Raw genomic sequence first — 10,684 nt, 5'->3', positions numbered from 1 at the left:
AGATGCACCATTACAGCAATATTATCAGGGACTCCCAGTGCAAAGCAAACTGCCCCCACAATACTGCCAATCAGGTTCTCAGTAAAGTCAGGACCGAGGAGCGAGCTGTTGGATGAGGTGAGGTGCTGCATGGTTAGAGCTTTCGCGTGACAGGGTGTAGGATCTAAATACTATAAAAAGCAGAAGTATAGGAGTCTGTGGCTTCTTACATAGATTAAAAAACAGCATGGTGTCGAAAGATACGTCAGGAAGTTCTGGTGAAAAAGGTTCGGCAATATATTTTGCATTTCTTCATGCATTCATTTTGACATAATTTAAGTTTTATAAATGTATAGACAGTAAAGAGATGCATGTAGGTGGTTAAGACAGATAACAAAATTTATTTTTTAATCTGAAAATTCAATAAAGCCAGTTCTGTCAGGACCACGTTGTCAAATGAGAATTTATTAGATGATAGCACACAGTTAGTGTTGGCGGTATGGTTATGTTCGGGACAGGAATTCACGCGCCCGTCCGTACGCATGCACGGACCGAGCGGGGAGAGCAGCACTTGAAAATAGAATAGACCACCCATAACAGAACCATTAAGTTTTTTAATTTTTTTGCAAATAATAAAAGAATAAATGGATAAATAAATAATTATATAATTAGAGAGAGGGAGAGAGAGAGAAAATATGTGGAGATTTAATACGTAAACTGGTACAATGAACAAGGGTTCCGGCATGGTGGAGTCGGGGATGGAGGAGGGAGTTTAAGTAGCAGCAGCGGCAACTCGCTAGAAAGCGGCTCAATGAATGGGAATTTAAATGTTCGGGTAATATGGATGACATAACCGGATTGGTGCGGGTCGTGGACTGCTGATTAACAGCTGATGCATGCTTGACGACGTGGCCTGCCAAATCTGACGTGAAGCTTAATTTCAGTCAGCTGCATAAAATTACACTGCAGAAAATTCTGCTGTTTCTCTTGTAGACCTGTGGAGTTGAATGGAGGGTGGAATCAGGAGAGTGACTGCTAATGCTACACCTGATGTACAGATGATAAAAAAAAAAGAAAAGAAAAGTTTTTTCCTTTGAACAAACAAAATTAGGCAGGCTTATACATAACAAAAGTCACGTCCAACAAGGTTCCATACAAGAATCACAAACTTTAGATAATGTAACCAGGCCAAAAACACATTACAGTAAGTACAGTAAGTGCGTCTGCCAAATGCTGTAAATGTAAATCTGAACCTTATGGTTTAGTCCAAGTTCCTCTAGAACTCATTAGTATGGAGCCTGAAGCCCCGCTTCTCCCTTTGTTTGCTGACACATGGAATGTGTCATGAACCAGAGTGATCTTGGACCCAGGGAAAAGGTCATTAGCAAAGAGGAATCAGTAATGTGCACCCTTCCATACATCAAAATTTTAATAAACTATTAACTGTTTTTATTTATTCTTATAAATAAGAGGATTATAAAAAATAACAAAATTACTAAATTTCACTTCAAAATAGCATTTAAAAAATGGTAGAGACCAAATATGTGAGGTGGGCTATGCACCATCACAATAAAATAAAATCATCATGGAGTGTCCCTTTCCCAGATCATCAAGAGCCACACTGGCATCCACCAGACTCAACACCAGGCCCTTCATGAGCTAAATTTGGAGCAAGAGCAAAACTTCCAGACTGAGCATTGATAGATGCTTTGGAGGAACAGACAGCTGCTAATCTAGCAGCAGTTTTGCAGGGAACCTGGGTAGTTCTAGTTCCCAATGCACCACAGGCTTCCTCGATCAAGTTGGGCCATATTGTTTGTAGTTGCAATGAGACTGGAGTGACAAATTTTGGTTTTGTTTCAGCGAAGAACATCTTGAGAAACTGCATGGTTTAATTATAATTATTATAATTTATTTTATTTTTTTACAAAAAGACAATATTACATGATTTTCAGCTCTGTTCAGTATCAGTTGCATTTCCTCCTCTAATAGGGGTGTGTGTGTGTGTGTGTGTGTGTCTGTGTGTGTGTGTGTGTGTGTGTGTGTGTGTGTGTGTGTGTGTGTGTGTGTGTGTGTGTCTTCTGCCTCCATATTGGCATCTATTTCTACAGTCAGAAATGGCTCTGAAGTGAATTCCTGTACACTTACAACATGTTACAACTCACAGTAAATGTGCTGCAAGTTCATGTCATGTCATTTCTCACAACTGTGCAAGCAGAAGCAGCATTTTTAAAAATCAGAAAACTTTATTTTGGTTTATATCTCAAAATGTAAGTGTTTTTAAGTTCAGAAAACAGCTTTCATTTTCAAGCAAAACTATATAAAATCAGCAGAGACACAAAAATATAAAGCAGAGACACAAAAAATCTAACAAACTCAAAACTATACTTATAATGAATGTTGCTAATATTGATGAATACATTTTGGATTGAGTAACATTTATCACGTTCTAATTTAAGACTTACTCTTTGTTTTAAGCCATTATGCTTTAGGAGCACACAAATGTATTAGGTAGATATTTAAAAAGTCATGGAGTATCTGTTAAATTCATCTGCAAAATATGTTAGGTGTAATAAAAATAAGATGCAGAAAAAAACTATAAAAATAGACTGCAGGAATAAGCAAAATGATTCAAATAATTTTATATGGTCTGCCTTTAAATTCAATGTCTGTGAAAGACTGTCAGAGACGTGCATCAGCTCACTCTAACCTCTATATCTTCAAGAAGCTAAGGATCATCTGTTCCAGCTGTTCCCTGTTGAAGAGCCCGAGCAGAGAACGCGTACAGGAAGGGGTTCACACAACTGTTAATAAAAACCAGAGCTGTAGTAACATTATCTCCAGATTCTGCAGATCTTAACAGACTGTCATTCCCAGTGAATGCAGCAAAGATGATCACAATGTCTGTGATTTGAACTGGGATCCAAAAAATGAAGAAACACACAACAATTTTGGTCACCAGCTTGGTCAATGAGTTACTGCTAAAGAAAGCTGAGTTATTAACTCCTCTGTGAAGGTGAAAGTAGAAATAAGATACGATGGCGAATGAAGCCACACATATTAGAATCTCCCAGATTAAAGTAGCCACTCTTTCAACCTCATTCTGATATCTTAGCGTGCACTGAAGTTGTCCTCCTCTGTCCAAGCTTATACTGCTTAGTATGAGAGCATAGCATGAAAAAACTGCACTTAACATCCACATCCCACTCAAAAGGATCTTCTTTCCTTTTCTGCCAAGCTTGTTCCATTTCTCAGGATGCAGCACTTGGATGTATCGCTGCATGCTCATCAACATCACACACAGTACGCTGCAGTAGAAGCTTAAGTAGATCATGTAAGAGAGAAGCTTACACAAGACCAAGTCAAACACCCATTCATGCAGAAGAGCCCAAATCCAAACAGGCAGAGAAAGCAGAGTGAGTAGATCTGATATGGCCAGGCTTAGCATCAGTCTTGGGGTGAAACTGCCTCTCTTCAGCCATCCAGACAGACGCACCATTACAGCAATATTACCAGGGACTCCCAGTATGAAGCAAACTGCAAACACACCACTGGCAATCAGGTTCTCAGCTGAGACAGGAGCGATGAGCGAGCTGTTGGATGAGTTGAGCTGCTGCATGTTTGAGTGCTGTGGCTTGGAGGAAACTGTAAAACTAAAGTAAGCAGAAGTGTAGGAGTCTGAGAGATATGTCAGGTCAGTAAGGTTACAGTTTCACATGTCATTTTGAAAAAGTCCGGAAATGGCACAAGCATTTTTATAGCTGAAGCACATAACAATTTTCAAGTTTTAAAAAAGAAAAAAGACAAACACATCAGGGACAAGAATGGAGCTATGAAATTACAAGACATTAATGGACAATTTCTGGTTTTGCTTCACACCAGTACATCTTCAGATACTGCACCATATCATCTCTAAAGATGGTCCTTCTTTTCCCCCAAAGCTTCTCAAAACTTTGGGAAATTGACGATTTGAACCGGTGAAAAATTTCAGTGCTATATGTACTGAAAGGATATTCAGATTGAGCAGGCGAGAAAACAATAACTAGTTTGAGCTCAATTACAGAATAGTTTGGAAAATATTAATATTATTTAAGTGATTAACATTACACAAATGTGAAGGAGCACACGGTTTACCCCTTTATGCCTCGCCCACCCTTTTGCAGGTTTTTCGCCTACATGACCTACCCAACAAAAAGTGGTACAGCTCCCACGTACTTTGACACACAGGGGAGAGCCTGGTCACATTGGAAAGAAGAGATTCTCTAGTTTCAGAAACTAGTTTCAGATTGATTCTAGGCCTTACTGGCACAAGGTTACAGGGGTTTGAATGCAGGTTTTCATTTCTGCCTGGGTTGTTTACCTGATAAACTGATTAATCTTATTTTTCTGGAACATGTTAGGGACAAAATAACAACTGAGAGTCATAGCCACATGTCTTGGCTTTCACCAAAAAAAATCAAGTCAAAAGACCCAAAAATGGCTTCAATAAAAATATTTTTCTACGGACATGGTCGTCTGGTGCAGCGTTTTTGTGTACTTGTTTACTATATAAATTTGAAATAAAAGGCTGCAGAGTCACGGAGTCACCAGGTCCTTCTCTCACTCACCAGCACTCGCATTCCCCTGAGTACTAATTAGCACCACCTGATCCACATTCTTCAATCAACGCACACACTATATAAACCACTCTCAGTCACTCAGTCATTGTCTGGTCTCGTATGTGCTAACGTGATTCTTCCCCGCAGTCATTCAAGCTCCAGACTCCCGGTTGCTTCACAGCTATCGGCTCTCCTTCCTTCTCCCTCGCCTTCGGTGCTACCGGATTATTCTCCTCGTATCCACCTACTCCTGTCTAGGATCCTGTCTCTCTTCCTCCTGTGTTCTCCCCAGCATGTGTGTGTGCGTGTTTACGCTTTCTGCAAACTTCATAGTGCTTCATACAGTTTCGAATTCGATACATCTGCTCACGGACTTCAATAAAGATCTCTTTGGTTTTGCTTACCCTAGCCTGTGGCTTGTGTATCATTACAGAAGACCAAACCATACCGGAAGCATTATGAATGTTCCAGCATCGGATCCCATTCGCAAATTGGTGGATCTTCTTCGCGCATCGCTACAGTCCGGCGCCACCGCACCAGCCATAGCACAGTCTTCTTCTGCGGCCATAGTCGCATCTCCCATGGCCAGCCCAGCGCCCTACTCTGGTTCGGCGGAGAATTGCACCGGATTTCTGCTGCAGTGTTCGCTAGTGTTCGAGATGCAGCCTCAACAATATCCCACAGAGCGCTCTAAAATAGCCTTTATCATCTCACATCTCCGAGGAAAGGCTCTCCAATGGGCAGATTCATTGTGGCAACAGAACTCCAGACGGTACAGTCATATGCCTTATTTGTTTCTCACTTCAAGGAAGTATATCATATTTCTGATGCGGACTCCTCAGCGCGCGACGAGCTGTATCATTTACGACAAGGGAACATGACAGTCACTGACTATGCCTTGAAGTTTCGCACCCTAGCCGCTGTGAGTGGCTGGAATGAAACAGCGTTGATTACAGCCTTTCGTAATGGATTGGATCCATCAGTACAATTACATCTCGTCTCTTATGATGATCAAATGGGGTTGGAGAGGTTCATACAACTGTCCATTCGCACGGATCATCGCCGACTAGGGTGTCTAACGACAGAGGGTTCACCACCCCGATCTCTTAGCCGATCAATGTTCACTCATCCCGAACCTACACCCATGCAGGTGGATTCCATGCATCTCTCCTCGTCCGAACGTCAACGGAGAATTCATCAGAGACTGTGTCTGTACTGTGGAGCTGCAGAGCATACTGTCTCCTCATGCCCCATTCGCCCACCACGACACCCGGTGAGTGTTCTCCAATCTGAACCACCCCTTCACTCACCCTTACAAACTCAAGTGGTGATATCTTTTCGTCATTACTCTATGTCTATTTCAGCTCTCCTCGACTCTGGTTCAGCGGGCAACTTCATCTCCTCGAACCTCTGTCACGCCCTTCAGATCCCCAAGAGCAGAGTTCCGAGGGCACTCCAAGCCCACTCCATCACCGGCAGACCACTAAACAGATCCAACATCCACCATAGTGCGGGCCCTGTGACGTTGACGGTGGGAGCGCTGCATGTAGAGGACATCACCCTCCTGGTTTTGGAGAATTCAACCTCAGATGTCATTCTGGGGCGTCCATGGCTCATACAACACCACCCGGAGCTCTCTTGGGAAACCGGTGAGGTAAAGAGATGGAGTTCTCACTGTTTGTCAACCTGTTTCCCTCAATTACCTTTACCACGTAGACCACCATCCAGAGTACGAGTATGTACCACCTCCATCGAAAGCCCGCACCAGAACATCCCCTCCAAGGTCCCAGTCCAATATGAAGAGTATGCCGACGTATTCTGTCCAAGGAGAGCTTCGCAGCTACCGCCTCATAGGCCATGGGATTGCGCGATTGATCTCCTACCAGGTAAACCAGTGCCCAGGGGAAGGATCTACCCGCTCTCTATTCCCGAACAAGAGGCCATGGAGGAGTACATCCAAGAGGCTCTTGCACAAGGCTACATCCGTCCCTCTACCTCTCTTGCTGCGTCCAGTTTCTTCTTTGTAGCTAAAAAGGACGGAGGCCTCCGACCCTGTATTGACTACCGATGCCTCAATAGTATCACCACCAAGTTCCGCTACCCCCTCCCCCTCGTCCCTGCGGCCCTGGAACAATTACGAGGTTGTAAAATCTTCACAAAACTTGATTTAAGAAGTGCGTACAACCTAGTCAGAATCCGTTCAGGGAATGAGTGGAAAACGGCGTTTGTGACTCCAACGGGCCACTATGAATATTTAGTAATGCCGTATGGCTTAGCTAACGCGCCATCTGTCTTTCAAGACTTTATGCACCATGTGTTCCGGGACTTCCTGAACCGGTTTGTGATTGTATACATCAACGATATCCTCATCTTTTCCAAATCCAGGGCAGAACATATTCGACACGTCACGGAAGTCCTACGGAAGCTCCGGGAACACCAATTATACCTCAAGGCCGAAAAATGTGAGTTCCACACACCCCAGATAGCCTTTTTAGGCTATGAGGTATCAGCGTCAGGAACCTCTATGGACAAGGGAAGGTAAAAGCGGTTCAAAACTGGCCTATTCCCAACACCATCAAAGAGCTTCAACGCTTTTTGGGATTTGCAAATTTCTACAGACGGTTTATCCACAACTTCAGCCTCATTGTCACACCCCTCACCTCACTCCTCCGGGGCAAACCCAAATCACTGAGCTGGTCTCCCAAGGCTACAGAGGCCTTCGAAGAGCTGAAAGAAGCCTTCACCCACACTCCGGTACTCATTTATCCCAATCCTAAGCTTCCCTTCACCGTAGAGGTCGACGCCTCCACTACTGGGGTCGGCGCAGTTCTTTCACAACCTCACAGTAAGACCCAGGTACTCCATCCATGCGCCTTCTTCTCCCGCAAATTCACCCCGGCCGAAGTTAATTACGACATAGGCAACCGCGAACTCCCAGCCATCAAACTTGCGCTAGAAGAATGGAGACACTGGTTAGAGGGTGCCAAATCCCCATTTACCGTTTTCACTGATCATAAGAATCTATTATATCTCCGAGATGCAAAAAGGCTGAACCCTCGTCAAGCCCGATGGGCTCTGTTCTTCACCCGCTTCAATTTTACCATCACCTATCGTCCGGGAGTGAAGAACAAGAAAGCTGATGCTTTATCTCGCATCCACACAGGTGAGGAGGAATCTGACCAACCAGAGACCATCCTTCCATCCTCCATGATTGTCAGCCCAATCCAGTGGACAGGTGAAGGATCAAGTACTGTCCATACACCACCGGGATGTCCCGCCCATGTTCAGTTCATTCCTGTGTCTCAACGCATGCCCCTCATCAATCAAGTACATACCTCAGTGGGCACGGGTCACCCAGGCATTGGCCGAACCCTCTCACTCCTCCAGGGAAAGGTTTGGTGGCCCAGGATGGCCCAAGATGTCAGGAGGTTCGTGTTAGGATGCTCAGTCTGTGCCACCACCAAGACACCTCATTCTCTACCCACGGGCAAACTTTATCCTCTTCCCATTCCCAATCGTCCATGGTCACACTTGGGGATCGATTTCGCCACAGACCTGCCTACCTCTGAGGGTAAGACCTGCATCTTCGTTGTGGTCGACCGTTTCTCTAAGACTATCAGGTTAATTCCCCTCAAGGGCCTCCCCACAGCTATGGAAACTGCAAGACTCCTCTTCGAGCATGTCTTCATGTATTTCGGTATTCCTGAAGACATTGTCTCTGACCGTGGTACTCAATTTACCTCCAGAGTCTGGAAGGCGTTCTTCAAACGCCTAGGTGTGGCCATCAGTCTGTCCTCCGGGTATCATCCCCAGTCAAACGGTCAGACAGAACGTAAAATCCAAGACGTCAGCAAGTTCCATTCGTGCTTTCTGTCAGCTCCACCAGGACAGCTGGGGTCAGTACCTCCCATGGGCCGAGTACGCCCAAAATTCCTTGAGACAACAAACTACCGGCTTAACGCCGTTCCAGTGTGTACTCGGTTACCAACCACCTTTTTTCCCCTGGTCCAATGAGCCTTCGGATGTCCCGTCTGTTGACCACTGGTTCCGTGAGAGTGAGAGGGTATGGAACTCGGCGCATCATCAGTTACAGGGAGCCGTGAGAAGACACAAAAGGGCTGCTGACACTCGTCGTACCTCCACTCCAGGTTACCAAGTAGGTCAGAAGGTATGGCTGTCCACGAAGAACATTCGTCTACAGCTCCCCTGCAGAAAGCTGAACCCTCTGTACATCGGACCCTTCGAAATCGTTAAGGAGATCAATCCTGTGGCATTTCAACTCAAACTCCCCAGTACCTATCATATACATCCTGTCTTTCATGTGTCTCACTTCAAACCTTATCACTCACCAGTTTCTCTCCCATCTCTCTCAGGTCCTGGTGCTGAAGAAGTACCCCCCCTACCTACCCTAGAAGAAGACACCGGGATCTACTTGGTAAAAGAGATCCTGGATTCCAGACGTCGAGGTGGGGCTCTACAATATCTTGTCGATTGGGAGGGGTATGGACCAGAGGAACGTTCATGGGTGCCCCGAGATGATATTCTAGACCCCGATCTCCTCCGGGAGTTCCATGAGTCACACCCAGGCAGACCCGCACCTCGACCCAGAGGCCGCCCACCTCGGCGCTCTGGTGTTCCCCGGTCCTCAGGAGCGGACCGTGAGGGGGGGGGGGTACTGTCACGGAGTCACCAGGTCCTTCTCTCACTCACCAGCACTCACATTCCCCTGAGTACTAATTAGCACCACCTGATCCACATTCTTCAATCAACGCACACCCTATATAAACCACTCTCAGTCACTCAGTCATTGTCTGGTCTCGTATGTGCTGTGATTCTTCCCCGCAGTCATTCAAGCTCCAGACTCCCGGTTGCTTCAGAGCTATCGGCTCTCCTTCCTTCTCCCTCGCCTTCGGTCCTACCGGATTATTCTCCCCGTATCCACCTACTCCTGTCTAGGATCCTGTCTCTCTTCCTCCTGTGTTCTCCCCAGCGTGTGTGTGTGCGTGTTTACGCTTTCTGCAAACTTCATAGTGCTTCATACAGTTTCGAATTCGATACATCTGCTCACGGACTTCAATAAAGATCTCTTTGGTTTTGCTTACCCTAGCCTGTGGCTTGTGTATCATTACACATACCCACTAAACTAGTAGAGACGGCAGGGGAGCATCGCCCAGGGCGAGCGCGGTGCACGTCGCGAAAGTGTTTATAGATCGTTGCTGAATATTTTTTTTATTTATTTTATTTATTTTATTTTTTATTACAGATGGAGCTTGCACCAGCGGCTCCCCAGCCAGTCACACGCATCAAACGTTTTTAAAATTTTTTTTATTATTAACTGCCACTCAGGGGGACGGCGAACCCTAGAGAATTCGGGGCTGGGAGCGGTAAGCCTGGCGGGGGGCATGAACGAGGGCGAACGCAGGCACGAGAGGAGAGAGAAAGAAGGGAACACACATTAGGAGGCAGGCGTGATTAGAGGAGGTTCATAGCTTTTTGGGCGTTCCCGGACAGACGTAACGTTCGTATGCCTCGGAGGACCATCGTCCTAGACTTTTTAAGGTAGGAATCGCGGTGACCGAGGCTTGACATGGCTTTGCTCTCCTCGGTTAGAAACAGCGGTTCATTTGGACGGGCATGAGGGCGAGGACCCAGATACCGGGACATGGAAAAGAAGGGGCAGAACTCTGTATTAGTATGAGTTATTGCGACGGGAATACATTTAAAATCTTTGTCAGACTTTGAGTGTTTTAGGAAAATTGAAAAATAATGTTCGTCTAGGGTGATATCAGACACCGTGAGGTCATGGGAGGTGTCGAATTTATTGTTGCGTGTCGTGAATTGCTGGACAGGGCAGGCCTGAAGGAGAGGCATCTGGGCACAGCCATTGGAACTCCTGAAATTTAAAACGAGACACAGTCAGCTATTTTATTGTCGAGGCCGGGAATGTGAGTCGTGCGCAGTATGAAGTTGCAGGTGACGCTTGTCCACGTAAGGTGCCTTAGGAACTTGTTAATAAAGGGGACAGAGGAAATCCCTTTGTTAATAATGTGGATGGTTGCTTTGTTATCACAGTACACAAGAATTCGTTTCCTGGACCACAGGTTACC

The 10,684-nt window shown here is 45.5% G+C and overlaps 1 protein-coding gene across 1 annotated transcript; it reads right to left on the bottom strand.

Moving 5' to 3' along the window:
- Positions 1-2,294: 2,294 nt before the first annotated feature.
- LOC113653270 (leukotriene B4 receptor 1-like) lies at positions 2,295-3,624 on the bottom strand. The gene has a single exon (XM_027162767.2). The coding sequence runs from the start codon at positions 3,596-3,598 to the stop codon at positions 2,708-2,710; it is 891 nt and encodes a 296-aa protein (XP_027018568.1). The 5' UTR covers positions 3,599-3,624; the 3' UTR covers positions 2,295-2,707.
- Positions 3,625-10,684: the final 7,060 nt, after the last annotated feature.

This window comes from Tachysurus fulvidraco, chromosome 9, assembly GCF_022655615.1.
Source record: "Tachysurus fulvidraco isolate hzauxx_2018 chromosome 9, HZAU_PFXX_2.0, whole genome shotgun sequence".
NCBI lineage: Eukaryota > Metazoa > Chordata > Actinopteri > Siluriformes > Bagridae > Tachysurus > Tachysurus fulvidraco.
This window is presented reverse-complemented; position numbering and strand designations above follow the sequence as displayed.